The sequence below is a fragment of the Schistocerca americana genome, chromosome 7 (genome assembly GCF_021461395.2).
Source record: "Schistocerca americana isolate TAMUIC-IGC-003095 chromosome 7, iqSchAmer2.1, whole genome shotgun sequence".
NCBI classification, from domain to species: Eukaryota; Metazoa; Arthropoda; class Insecta; order Orthoptera; family Acrididae; genus Schistocerca; species Schistocerca americana.
This window is the reverse complement of record NC_060125.1, coordinates 436,380,271-436,394,804: the sequence shown is the minus strand read 5'-3', so window position 1 is coordinate 436,394,804 and position 14,534 is coordinate 436,380,271. Positions and strand designations below refer to the sequence as shown.

Here is a 14,534-nt window from a genome sequence, read left to right as displayed (position 1 = left end):
CGTCGTGTGGTTCGGACTCCCAACTATAACTATTGTCGTGAACTTAATGATTTACTGGCGTCATTGAGTCTACAGGATTCCTTGATCTGCAGGTATGCATTTTACATATTTTACAGTACTTCTAGTAGTCGAATGTACCACTTTTGTTCGTCTGCTTCCTTATACAGCCAACTCTTGTCAGTTGATGTAATCCCTGCCAGCTTCACTGATCACTGTGCTGTTTCAGTGGCTCTTAACCATGTCCTGCAGCGGATACATCTTACGTCTGGCGGACCTCTCTCTGGATGATATCATTGCTGTCGTGTGGGGCAGGCAATCGGTTAGACAGTGCGTTATCCCTCAATTATGGAATGGTGGGATGACATTGCTAAATTTTGACTAGTCGCTGCACTCAGTCGCTTTAGGGCTGGTAAAGCGGCTGAAATGAGGACTCAGGAATTTTAGTATACTGACCTTCGTGGTCTTTATGATAGTGCTCGAGATGTCCCTTTAAGACTTATGGAAGTTCATCGTGTGAAGGCGAAACTCCTGCAACCCAAAAGACTACAATTAGATGGTCTTCGTTTGCGATCTCAGCTGCATTCGATTCTCCATGATGAGTTGGCGTCTCTGTATAATCTTAAAAATGAACATGAACAGTCACAACCGCACGAAACTTCTTTTTTTATGAGGTTACCTGTTTCTGTATATTTTAATCCATCTTCAGACCTCACACCATGATGGTAGATAGTGGCTGTGAACGGAGCAGGCGCCACGACACGGCGAGTCAGCGTTCGTAGAGTCGTAGCGCCTGCTCCGTTCACAGCCACTATCTACCATCATGGTGTGAGGTCTGAAGATGGTCTAAAACAGACCGGAATCGGTAACATCATAAAAAAAGAAGTTTCGTGCGGTTGTGACTGTTGACGTTCAATTTTACGTAATTAAAAAAAAACGCTGTACTCCAAGAGAAATGTTCTCAAAAATTTCTGTATAATCTAAGTCGGCTTCGAACGCGATTTCAGAGGACATGTCTCACTACCCTTCGTCCTATAGATGCACGTTAGTGGCCATCCCAACCTGATATAACGCATGAACTTTCCGGTATTTTCCAATCTTTACATAGGAGTGGCATCAGACGGTATACCGTCTGCTGATTTTATTTCCCTCTTTGACAGTGTTGTTACTCCAGCTCTTCGTGAGGAGTTTTTGGCAACTTTTCACAGTGATCAGATATCTGACGTTGTAGTTCGGTCTCCTTCCCGCAAATCACCGGATTTGGATGGGCTTCCCAAAGAATTTTGTGTTCGGTTTTGGCCTCTGATAGGAGATACGGTAACATCTATGGTGAATGAAGTTGTGCAAGGGGTACATATCTGTGGCTCCTTTAAGCTCGTAAAAATCGTTTCAATTCCCAAAAAGACGGGACATCTGTCCGTGGATAAGGTCTGACCGATAACGCTACTCGAGTTTGATTATAAAGTCGTAGCGCTGGTGATAAACAGTCGCTTGTCGGTTTTGCTTGCTGACATTATCGCGCATTATCGAAGTTGTGTCCAGGGTCGTACTTTTGGCTCCCGTTGCTGAATGTCGTGATCTTATCTCTATCGTTTCCACTATTGCCGTGTCGGGAGGTTTACTTTTTATTGATTTTTATCATGCATTTGATCGGGTTAGTCATGATTTTCTGTTGAGGGTGTTGACGGCTTTTGGTTTTAATAATAACGCACGACAGATATTCATCTTTCTGATGATGATGATGAGATCCCATATTCCGAGGAGCGTAGGGGACGATGCGGGAGACCCGCACCGCGGTACTAGGCAAGGCCCTAGTGGAGGTCGTTTGCCATTGCCTTCCTCCGTCCGAAATGGGGATGAATGATGATGACGACACAACAGCACCCTGACCCCGCCGGGAATCGAACCGAGACCCCATGCGCGGGAAGCGAGAACGCTACCGCAAGACCACGAGCTACGGTCTTCATCTTTCTATTTACTGATATTTAGGCGTCTCATGACTTGAATGGTCGTCTTAAGAAGAGCAGTAAAAATGTAGAAATTATGTTAAAATCGTATACACGTCATTTGTAAAATCGTTGGCGTTACTGGTATCATAAAGTAATATTTGTGCGACTGTTCAACGGTTTTGTCACAACTATTAGAATAGCCACAACTATTAGAATAACGAGTTGCATTTGTAAGATTTGTTATCTATTTGATGGTAAAAATCGTTTCGTATCAATATGCCATACACCTGGTTTTCTTACGAATAAATACCAGTAGCTCTGGACCTCACTTAACGAATTACACTAAATTTTAATGCATTTTATGTGGCTGGCTCTAACATAGATTATGAACCATAAATGAATTAATTAAATTTAAAACATAAATATTTAAAAATGAAGACTCAAAACGATATGTAAGTCTTTCCCTACTGGCTGACGCCGATGCCTTATGCTATGGAGCGGCGTCTCTCTACCCTACATAACTCGTGGCTGCTTAGCCATCAGCATCAGTTACAATGACTGAGGCCCCCACAGCGTGTTAGGCGCCATCGCCGTCATCCAGATGGGTAATGATACATCGTTTTAGAGTATACGTCTACGTCATTGACTTGTCTATGTAATATAGCACTTTTACTTTTCTTATTACAGTGCACACTCTGATGATGTCCCCTAATTAAAAGACCGAAATCGGTCAGAAGTTAACATCAGCTGCCACCAAGACTGTATTTAAAAATTGTAACAGATGACATTAATTAGACTCTATCAGCGGAGTCCCATCAACCGGACGCAACAGTTTTGCGTGATAACAACCAATTTGTTGCTCAAAGCAGAGAAATATTGAGGTATAAATACTGCTATCTTCAAAACTACTTATCTGAATTCAGAAAGTGGAACACGTTTGAATTCATCTCTTTCAGATGTACGAATCATGGAGCAGAAATTTCCATAGTTCTATTTAAAAAAGCGCAGTTAGTACCGATATCTTCATACCATGATTAAGTCCCATAGTGCTTAGAGCCATTTGAATTTTTCATAGCATGAATATAGCCATGACCAGAGCCTACACTTCGTTTAGTGAGGATTTCATCTGCGCGAAAACATAATTACGATATTATCGAGGATCTCGGAAATATATGAGACGAACAACTAATCTGAAACACCCTTCATATATACATGCACGAAATGAAAAGAACATTTCATGCTGGCAAATGGACCATGTTAAAGAGAGAGAAATTTCATAGCAACGCGAGATGTACGATACTGGCGACAGAACTGTTGTAAAGTCTTCCTCTAAATTTACCCTACAGTGTTTCGCGTGCATGAAGTCGCCTTTTTTTCCAAATATTCCCATTTGTGTTATCCTACCATTTCCGCCGATTTGCCATACTGGCTATGCTGACTTATTAAGAATTCGATATCTGCTGTCATATCTACGTGATAAGAACTTCCAACTTTGGTTTAATACACTAGAGATAGCCTCACAAGAGAGTTGCATGTGGTTTTCTATACAGATTCCTGTTATGTGTTCTTCCCAGTTCATACGACTTTTTACTGTTATTCCTAAAGTTATATTTATATAAAATCTTGTAATCAGATACTGTCAGGTCTGACGTTAATTACACCAAATGTGAATGCAGTCCAAGTCGTCCTAAACTTTGTATGTCTCAGAATCGTTAGCGTGCAGTCTGATAGTGTTGCTAAGCCTGTGTATATTGAAAACACCCTTAATTACCAGTTTATTTAACATTCGCCGCCCGGTATAACGTACCTTGTTCTGTTAATAAAAAGCCTGTGTATATTGAAAACACCCTTAATTACCAGTTTATTTAACATTCGCCGCCCGGTATAATGTAGCTTGTTCTGTTAGTAAAAAGTGCGGCTAGCCGGCGCATATCTGCGAGAACAACCGTATGATCGTATCTTTGTCATCAGTCCACGCCTTTCAGTCGCAACATCGTAGTGGCTAGGCACTGTCTTATAGCTCTGACGAAAGCATCTGAGTCTGGAAAATGCGGGCTTCATTTATAGGCCCAAAAGATGGACTGTACGGGCGATGTTGCAGCACAGTCCATCCAAATTTGAGAATGAGATCCATGGCCAGAAAACTGTGGTGGACTAGGGGTTTTCATGTTACAAGTAGAAGCTTTCTTCCTCTTTCCTCTACTTCCTGGAATTTTTGACTTTCAGTCTAGTTGGTCTCTTGTTGCGACCTTCTGAATTGACCGTTGTCTTGCGCTCCGAAACAACCAGAAGAACTATACTCTACCTATCCCAGAAGACTGTGCTCTTTACTTTGTTTGCAGACTGTTGTACCTTGAACCCCTTCTTTTTTGGGGAATTCGGAAGTCATCACTCCACTGACTGTCCTTTGGATCGTGGTTGCTAGTAGCGATACTACGTATCACTTCCATTTATTATGTTACTGCTCCAGAAGGTCCCGAAAAATTTCCATTCGTTTATTTTTCAGTCTCGTGTTGACATCTGGAGTAAGCAACCTGTAAACATTTTCAACAATCAAGTTGCATAACATCTTGTACAAAGCATTACAGCAGACATTCATCTGTGTGCACAATTCCTTGATTGTAATCCGCTAATCATAACGGGTGATTTTATCGAGACATTGTTTATTATGAGGGATGGAGACGCTGCTTATTATGAGGGATGGCAGCTGTGCAGGGTGGACTAGGGCGTGACAGTACATGCTTTGTACCACTACTGAAATGCAGTACCCTCCGCCTCTCATAGCCCCGTATACTGTATCGCCTCTCTGCGCCTTTAGCAAGTGTCAATGGATTTCAGTTGGCTCAGTAAGTTCAGCAGAGAAGAATTCAGTGATGCGCCTCTATTTTATACGCACCTCAATGTCGGACATAATTTTGGAGTGCTCCCTTATTGTTGCTATCTCTCTGCAGGACAACGAAACTAACAAGACGTTAGAGGCAAGATTTAAAAAAAAAATATTCCTTCACCAACATACAAAGCCAACGCAACAAAACTAAGAGGGATTTATTTCAGTGACATCCGAAGTTTCAAAGTGTCACAAAGTGAACATCTTGTGGGTATGCATCACCCCATTCTCCCATTCTTTAACTCTTCCGACATGCAGTTTGGGAAGAGCAGTCTAGTGTGTCTGGTTGAGCTGACTTAACAGTTGGGCAGTGGTGCAGATACGTACCCGGAGAAAGGTGCGCTTGGAGAGGGTGTACGTCTTGCCGACAGTGATGGTGGGTGGACGCGCGCAGCGCAGCATGAAGACCAGCAGCAAGCGGTGCAGCTTTCTGGGGCTGTCCAGCCAGGCGCTGGCGAACGCCGACATGGAGAGCCGCTCCCCCTGGAACAAGTGCTGGCTGCACTGTGGGCCAGAGGTGGTCGCATGTACAGCACATGTAATTAGAGCTGTTGATAGTAGTACTGGAACAAGCCCGGTACCATTCCAATGCCGGTACCATTCCAAAGTACCGTTATCCATGATGGCGCCCATGACGTCAGAGACACAACCCCCGCCTACATATACGCGCTAGGCATAGCCTTTCGTAAATATTTTCATAACACCACCACCATTCCAAAGCACCGTTATTCAACAACAACAAGAAGGTCGCACCCATTGTATCCACCACGTGGTGCGTGTCTAGTTCCTATTGCCGTGGCGCGGTGCGAGAGAGAGGGATAGTGTCATCTCTCTATGTCACACCCCCGCGGCTACATACACGCGCTAGGCAGGACCTATATAAATCAGTGCACGGTCCACCTCACTCTCACACTGCTCGTATACTTCGTTCGTCCAGTACTTGTCACGTCTTAGTAATTAAACGTGCAAAAATGAAGCGTTCACGATCCGCCAGTGGCAGCAGCAGCAGCAGCAAACGTGCTCATGTGGACGAAGTTCCCTCGTGGTTCTCGTCTGCTGTCCCGCTCGTCGTCAGCTGGTCAGTCACCGCCACAAAGTGTAACTGCACTCACTAAGGATACGATATTTTATACATGATTACGTATTGCCTAAGCCACTTCCTCTTACGTCGTCAGCCGGCCGTGGTGGCCGTGCGGTTCCAGGCGCTCCAGTCCGGAGCCGCGTTGCTGCTACGGTCGCAGGTTCGAATCCTGCCTCGGGTGTGGATGTCTGTGATGTCCTAAAGTTAGTTAGGTCTAAGTAGTTCTAAGTTCTAGGGGACAGATGACCTCCGATGTTAAGTTCCATAGTGCTCAGAGCCACTTGAACCACTCTTACGTCGTCACGTACAATATATTACAATTATTTTACAGAAAGACATTTCTAAAACAAAATTTTCAAAACAAAATTACAGAAACAAGCATGATGGTCTTCTCCTGCGGATAAAATAAACGTTTATTAATTTAGTCATCCCGTCACCACATGGTCTCTAACTACTAATTTCTACTTTCTACAGTTGACGTCAACATACCGTGACCTTTTATAGTAAACTCCTTTCCCTGGCGTCGCTCAGTTGCTGCTATTATCTGTGAACAATTAAAAACATTTGTTGCACATTATTGTAGGTTACTGTAACTCCGAATTTCTCCGATACCCCTTTGATGTTGTGCTTGTTTGACTGGTTATGGTATTGGTTTTCCGCTCCTAGTCTGCTTCTGTCTGTAACGGTAGGCTCAATTCAACGTCATGCTTATTGAACAAAACAAGAGTTAGTTTTGCACGTTACAGCAAGTAAAAATCAGTGATAGCGGTCAAGGTTCATGGCTGGACTTCAGAGCATCTATCTTTTGTGGTGAACTTCATTATCTTCCTTTAAACTGAATGGCGTGTTGTTTTAGTGTCTCTGCTTAACTCAAATAGTTAAGCCCTGACTCGGCTAGCGTCGGTAATACGTCTCTACAACACTCCAACGGCGCAAATCATCAATAAGGTCTGCCGATCACGCTATTGTGTGCGACCAGCCACCTGATTTACGTCTTTCTATGGCGGCTCAAAACTTGCATTTTCACACAACATCCTCATCGCTCCCATTACGAATTATCCATGTTTGGTGCGTCCCTATCGCCTAATTGCGATTGACTGGCCACCGGATAATCGTTTTGATCACCGTACTCACACTAGCAACACAATGGAGAAAACAGGTGCGTCTCGAACACTACTACGTCGGACAGACCACCTCATAATTATCACCCGAAACACCCACTATCGCCATACGCTAATAACGCAACGGATGGGTCCTGAACACCACCGCGTCGGACATCACACCCTGTACTCGTCTCAAGAAACGCAACACATTCGATGGGACGCAATGTCCACTTACCACATCACAACACGCTCATCACACCCAAAATCCATCCACCACAGATCCAGATTTTGTCCTGAAAGTTCTCCTGTCCAATAGCCTTGCCATAAAATTTCGTATAGGAAGTTATCTACATAAGATAACCCCTTCTATAATTAATCTAATACTTCTAAATATTGTTTGTGTCATAGCTGAAGCAAATTTTCTATACTAAGCGACCCAGTGGTCCCCATACAACAAAATTTAACATCAAACACATAATATAGACACAATCCATACCAAAATAAGACAAGCACATGAAAAATAGCAAAACAAATACACACAACATAAAACAAATAATCACAAAACACAAATAAAACACTGCCTATACTAATACAAATAAACATCGCCAACAAATCACAAAAATCTAATCTAATTATACACTACTTTGTTCCCGGCCACGTTCTTCCGCTGCCGAGTGTGCTGACCTAGTCATTCTTGTCTGTTTTGCGCATTTTGCGTACGCCCAGGGTTTGCCGGACGTATTTCGATTATTTGTGCAGGTTGTGGATTGCGGTCTTCACTCGCTCTCCAGTTCTGCACTAGTTGATCCCTTCCATTTTGATAGGCTGGGTTCCAGTTATTATTACCCTGGTTCCACCTACGTTCCTGTGGCGGAAAATTTTGTCGTCTATTATCGCGCCATTGTGGGTTGTTTCCCCTATTGTTACCGTTACCGGCATAATTATTCCTCATCTGGTTTCTGTTTCTCTCTATATTCGCGTCTTGGCCTTCCTCATGCGGTTCCCTTTGCTTCTTCTTCTCACGCACCTGCTGCTCGTTATAGGCAAACTCCAGTTCCCTAAGAATGCCCTTAAATGCTTCTACGTCATTTCCGCATCTGCCAGCTAGCGTCTGCTGATATGTAAGTGGCAACTTCATATAGCATACGCGTATAATCTCCCCAGGGCTGCACGGTTCGTCCAGATACCGATTCTTTTTCAGCATGTACTCAAAAAATTTCACAACACTTCAGAAACCTGAGCTCTCGAAGTCGTGTATCGTAAGGATTTCCTGTTTAATTCTGCTTTGGGTCTCCTTTCACCAATATCTGCTCATAAATGCGTCGCGGAACTCTTGGTACGTTCTGCAACCTTTAGCAACACTACGCATACTTTCCGCTGATGCACCTTCCAAGTGCGCACACACAAAGTCAAGTTTGTACATTAACGGCCACTGTGGTGGTAACTTTAGATCAAACTGTCCAATGAACGTTTTTGGATGTAACGTATTATTATCATCCTTATAGTGCTGGAACTTGCGTACCGACAAAGTGTTTATAATCAAACTGCCTAGTTTCATCTTTCTGCGGTGGCGTTTCGATGTTTTCATAAACTACCTCCGCGTGCGCCTCCTGGATATCCTGTGACTCTTGCAAGTGCGAGGTGGATCGCCTAAGCGGGTAGCAATTGCTTGCGCCAGTTGTTCTGCTACTGAACTCCGCCTCCAGCAAATCACTATTACACGCGGTACCTCCGTACGTGTGACTCGCGGTTCATAGCTGCCCTGACGTTCTAACGGTCTGGTTTCCAGCATGCGTGCTTCATTATCACGTCGGTTCACAGCTCCTGTGACAGATACTGTGTCCCGTTGCCGTACTTCCGAGGTTACCTCTTCCGTGGATACCGTCTGAATATCGGCTCCAGTTTATCCTGCATTTGTAGAAGTTCTGTCGACTGACAGTGCCTCTACCCTGTTCTCTATTTGTCGTTTGAATTCGGCAAATTCTGCCATCAGTGGTGCCTCTCCGGCTTCCTCCTTCCTGCTCGACACAGTTTCTTCAATCTTTTTCACTCGAGTCTGCAGCTTATTTATAACAGTTTTGCCGGCCTTGGTCGTGTTCTCTGTGACCTCCTTCGTTTCTCTCGCTATTCTCTAGGCTCTCCGCGCAATTAATTTTGACTCATTGGCGGTTCTTTTCGCTTCGGCTATCTCTCGCTCCAACTTCTCACGCAACGCTTTTACTTCATCCTTCACACCGCATGTTTCACGCTTTATGATGGCAAGCTGCGCCCTGGTTTCCTTTCTACACTCCTATATGCTGCTCTGTGTTTCTTCACTGATTCTTTCCAGACTAGCTTGCCTCTCCTTTCTACACGTTTCAATTCTTTCCTGCATCACTTTCGTACTAGCGTCAATCTTCTGCATCATACGCTCCAAGAATCCAGCGATACGTGAACCGTCAACCTCCAAGTCTCCCCTTTCCGCATGATAACTACTGTCATGACTTGCAGGTGATCCCCTGCTCATTCTTTCGTCTCCTGTCGAGCAAGGTCCAAACCCTGCTCGGTACGACAGTGTCGGACTAATCCGTTCCGATCCTCCTGTACGTAACCCATTCATGCTGCTCATGGGCGACGTTTGCCCCGCGGTGACCCACTGCCGAACTCGCGCGTGAGTATCACCAGTTCAGTGGGCCTGATTGCACCTCTTGGACTCGCCAATGGCCCACCAATCCCTGCATCATGCTCCATGTTGTCCGCTGACGCCATGCGCTCTGTTCGATCCCGACAATAGCTGTTTTCTCTTTCGAATTCCGCTGCCGCTAATTCGTGTAAGCTGTCGTTGCTTCCTCTCATGACTGCCATTCTGTCAACCCCTGTTGCGCCCTGAACTGTCTCTATTAAGCGCGCCTTAGCCCTCGTAATCATCTATGTTTCCTTACCCACTAACGTTATACACTAACAAACCTTTAAACACAAAATACACATTATAATCATTAACTCCCAATATCTATACAATATTCACAAACAGGTGTTGGGTAACCATCCACAGACTGGCCGGTTCACCGGACCTCGACACAAATCCGCCGGGCGGATTCGTGCCGGAGACCAGGCGCTCCTTCCCGTCCGGAAAGCCATGCGTTAGACCGCACGGCCTACCGGGCGGGCGACCTGCGTGTAACTGCACTTTAATTATAAACACCCGGTATCACATGCTACTGGTCCCGCGCTCTCAGGGACCCTGCAGCTGCACTGCCAATTTTTTCTTGGGAAAATATTTGCTGTTCTTCATTGAAAACATTAGTACTACCGACGATTATATGTGCTTGCTTGTGCAGTATTTTTAAAGCACTTCGCTCTCAACAAAATGATTCTAGTTACACTGTGACTTGTTGCCGTCAGACTTTCCCCATAGCCATACAAGATGGACCGGTGTGATTTACAAGTGTTGCACTTCACTGCGAAAGGGACTGTCCCGTTTAGAAGACTGACTCACAGCTGGGAGATATCGCCAAGTTCCTTCAGGACCTGAAACACCTGAGCGGGATAGCTTAACAGCCTTCCTTTACACACAAACGGACCTGCTTTACGCTGCAGCCTTCTCAGTGTCTCAGAAACACAAAGAATGGTCACCTGGATGCATTCATCGTCTTTTCTCAAGAAAATCTGGGGGTGTGAGACTGCCGTGGATACACCGCTGAATTCACATGCTCCGCCCCAGCTGCCGATTACGGGAAGCTCGGTCACAGCATCAAGAGATTCTTCGAACCAGGATTGAAAAGTTGACGCCTCGTAGCCAAGACTCTTCAGAATCAACAGCAAACCATCGCCTACAATGATAATTTAGGTATACATAACGATGTCACAAACAATACGTGAAGGGCAAGGACAGTATATGAGGAAATTCAGTGGGTACCTCAGTACGTAAACGATGATGGTAATCTAATAATCATGCGTGAGTGAAATGCTGTGGCAGTGGAGGGAAATGAGGACAGTATTACACGAGAATATGGACTCGGCAGTAGCAATGAGAGACGAGAAAGACTGAGTTCTGCCAAAAAATCAGCAAGTAATAGCGAATACACTGGTAAAAAATCACAAGAGGAGGAGCTATGGTTGGAAAAGAAAACATTTGAGTGAGATCATGATGAGACAGTGACTTCGAAACCAGGCATTAGATTGTAAGGTGTACCCAGGAGCAGATACAAACTCAGACCAAAATGTAGTAACGAGAAGGAGAAGGCTGAAGTTCAAGAAAGTTGTCATGAAGAATCAACGTGCAACGACTGAGGAATTATGCGATGCGTTTGGCGTTCGTTGCAACTGTAGATACTGCAATGATGCATACGACAGTAAGCAGTTCAGTTGAAGAGGAAATAAAAAGGCCAGTCATCGAATTTCGACAGACAAATTTAGGTACAAGGAAGCTAACTATTAAGAAAAACCTGGGTAACACAAGAAATAAAATTTATCGACGGAAGACGGAAATATGCTCAGAAAAAGCGATATGCCACTTAGAAACGAAATATTCAGGTAGTCCAGATAACCCAAGACGAAATGGCTGCTACAAAAACGTGAGGAAATCGAGAAATAAACGGTCGCTGGAAAGAATCTTAGGTGAAATTAAAAGCAAAAATGTCAAAATTATGAGTGCTGGATGAATACCGCTGTTAAACCTAGAGGAGAAAGCGTATAGGTGGAAAGAATACATGGAAGGCCTCTATGAGGGAAGGGATTGTCTGCTGACGTGATAGAAGAAATTGGAATCGATTTGTAAGGCACAGGGCATCCAGTGTTACAGTCAGTTTTACGGAGCTGTGGAACACTTGCAATAAAATATGGTGCAAGGCACAGGTGACATTCCTTCGAAAGTTCTAAAATGATGGGGGGAAAGGGCAACCAAACGTCTATTCAAGTTGGTTTCTAGAATCTAAGAAACTGGAAACATACCATCAGATTTTTGGAAAAACATCTTTCTGACAATTCCGAAAATAGTATGAGCAGTGCAAGAATTATTCCACAATCAGCTTAACGCCTCAGACATCCAAGCTGCTGATAAGAATAACTGTTGGAAGAAAGGGAAAGAAAATATAAGCTCTGTTAGATGACGATCAGCTTTAGGATCACTTTAGGGAAGGTAAAGGTGCCCTAGGGGCAACACTGATGTTGGTTTGAGAACAGAAATCTCACTTTGAAAAGTCAAGACACCCTCACAGGAGCTGTCGACCTAGGTAATGCGCTACCAACATAAAGCAATGCCAGATGTTAGAAATTCTGAGGAATATAGATGTAAGCCACAGAGAAAGGCGGGTAATGTACGAGGCGGTGCTCACTATAGACACACTTGTGACGAACACATTTCTCCTGACGAGAAACCAGTTTGTTGATATTGTCACTGTAAAATGTCTCACTTGATTGCCGAAGCCACAGTTTCATCTCTGCTTGCACCGTTTCAATACTGTAAAGTGAAGCCCCCGAAAGTGTTCTTTAAGTTTTGCAAATGGGATGGGGCCAAATTCGGGACTGTATGGAGGATGATCGATGACAGTGAACACAAGGCGTCGGATTGTTGCAAATGGAGCGCTCCTGTGGATCTGGCAGTCAGCCTGAAGGGGAGGGTGCTACCTGTGAGGAAGAAATTTTCGCATTCGTTTCTCACGCACCGAATAGTTACGTTTTTGAATGAGTGTCCAGTGTTTTTCATGTGTATAATATCTCTGAGTCAATACAAATACTTTGTGAAACCATACTTTCGTAATATCTCTGTAGCATGTTTAATTACAGAAACAAACAGTGTAGGTGATGCCTGTGTGTGATATTCTGTGTAACGGAGGAAACACAATACTTGTAAGTAGCAAAAAAAATGCTGTCTCCAACATTAGCAAATAGAAAAACCATTCCAAGATTCATTTGTCCGATTTTCCGACGACAGTTATAGTACAAGAGAGGAAGAAAATCACACGTGCAAACATCACAAAAAATGTTTATGTAAACAAATGCATTTGAGACTGCGAATAAATTCTCGAAACGCGTTGTGCTAACATGAAAAAATAAGTAGTAGTTGCAGTTTTTCATTATTTAAAACGCAAACAGTATTAATAAAATGGCTCTGAGAACTATGGGACTTAACTTCTGAGGTCATCTGTCCCCTAGAACTTAGAATTACTTAAACCTAACTAACCTAAAGACGTCACACACATCCATGCCCGAGGCAGGATTCTAACCTGCAACCGTAGCGGTCGCGCGGTTCCAAACTGTAGCGCCTAGAACCGATCGGCCACCTCGGCCGCCCAGTATTAATATTCTACATCTTTATTCTTCATGTCAGCATATTTGCAGCCTTCTGCCGCTAGAGGGCTCCGAATTGTAGCGTGTAACAGAAACATAATCGATAATTCATTCGTGAATAATGCTAAAATAAATTTTATAATTGACAACTTTATGTATATATTGAAATACTCACAAAACGTAACCCTAATGTCGTAATATCTCTGTAGCATGTTTTGATTATAAAAACAGAATGTAACTGATGCGTCTGAGTGATATTCTGTTTAATGGAGATGGCTCAATACTTGTAAGAACAAAAACAGAAATAGTGTCTCTAACATTAACATATAAAAAAATCCCAAGGTTTATTTTGTCCGAGTTTCCGCTTGCAGTATAACCCAAAAACTACAACTACAGCACAAAAGAGGCAGAAAATCACAAAAAAATGTTTCTGTGAATAAATCCACTTGAAAATAAAAAAAATTCTCGAGCCTCGTTGTGCTAAGCGGGAAAAAAATAAGCAACTAGCATTCATTATTTAGAGCATGAATGACGCAGTTGAAGGCTGTCCAAAAACACAGATTATACCGAAAAAAAATTAAAGTTCGTTTTATTTAAAAAGTTTTAAGTTTTCAGATAAAAAAATTCGTAGGCATTACTTTCCGGCACGCCCTCTTAGTTAATCCTATGTACGTCTTAAACCCAGTAGCGCACTGTCTATATTTACTATGTAACAATTTTCGTTTTGCTTAATACGAATGTTGAAACTTCCTGGCAGATTACAGATTAAAACTGTGCCGGATCAGGATTCCAAACTTGCGATCGTCTTTCGCGAACAAATGCTCTACCAAGTCAGCTACTTTTTTTCCTTTTTTTGCTGAAATCTTTTACTGTGCTGTAATACTATGAATTACAAAGTTGGCGCAAAACTGAAGAACTACCAACATACCACTTAGATTATTAGATTAAGCAAGGAATTAATTTAAAAATTTGCAACAACCGAACAAGAGAATTATATCCCACTAAAATTATTTTTTAAACAATATAAACTGATTTTAATTTCTCTCTGCTGAACATGTTTATTTATTGTTTCATCTTCATGTTTAGAGAAGTGAAAGAGCATTTGCCACGGAATATTTGTTTTCTCCTGCAGTAAAAATTTCATGTGTACTGCAAAAAATTGAATATGTGCATTTATGTAAATGATTTGTTCAGATTTCTTGTAGATAACAGTCATTGTCCAAAATTTTGTTAATGACACTGTACGTATA

The 14,534-nt window shown here is 43.1% G+C and overlaps 1 protein-coding gene across 1 annotated transcript in view; it reads right to left on the bottom strand.

Annotated features, from left to right (window-relative positions):
- The window catches only part of LOC124622987, a 95,650-nt gene that overhangs the window by 16,085 nt on the left and 65,031 nt on the right, over nucleotides 1–14,534 (bottom strand). The window contains exons 6-7 of the mRNA XM_047148777.1: nucleotides 6,404–6,458; nucleotides 5,161–5,316 (exon numbers count right to left, since the gene is read on the bottom strand). Coding sequence (XP_047004733.1) covers nucleotides 5,161–5,316; nucleotides 6,404–6,458 — 211 coding nt within the window. The remainder of the gene's footprint in view (nucleotides 1–5,160; nucleotides 5,317–6,403; nucleotides 6,459–14,534) is intronic.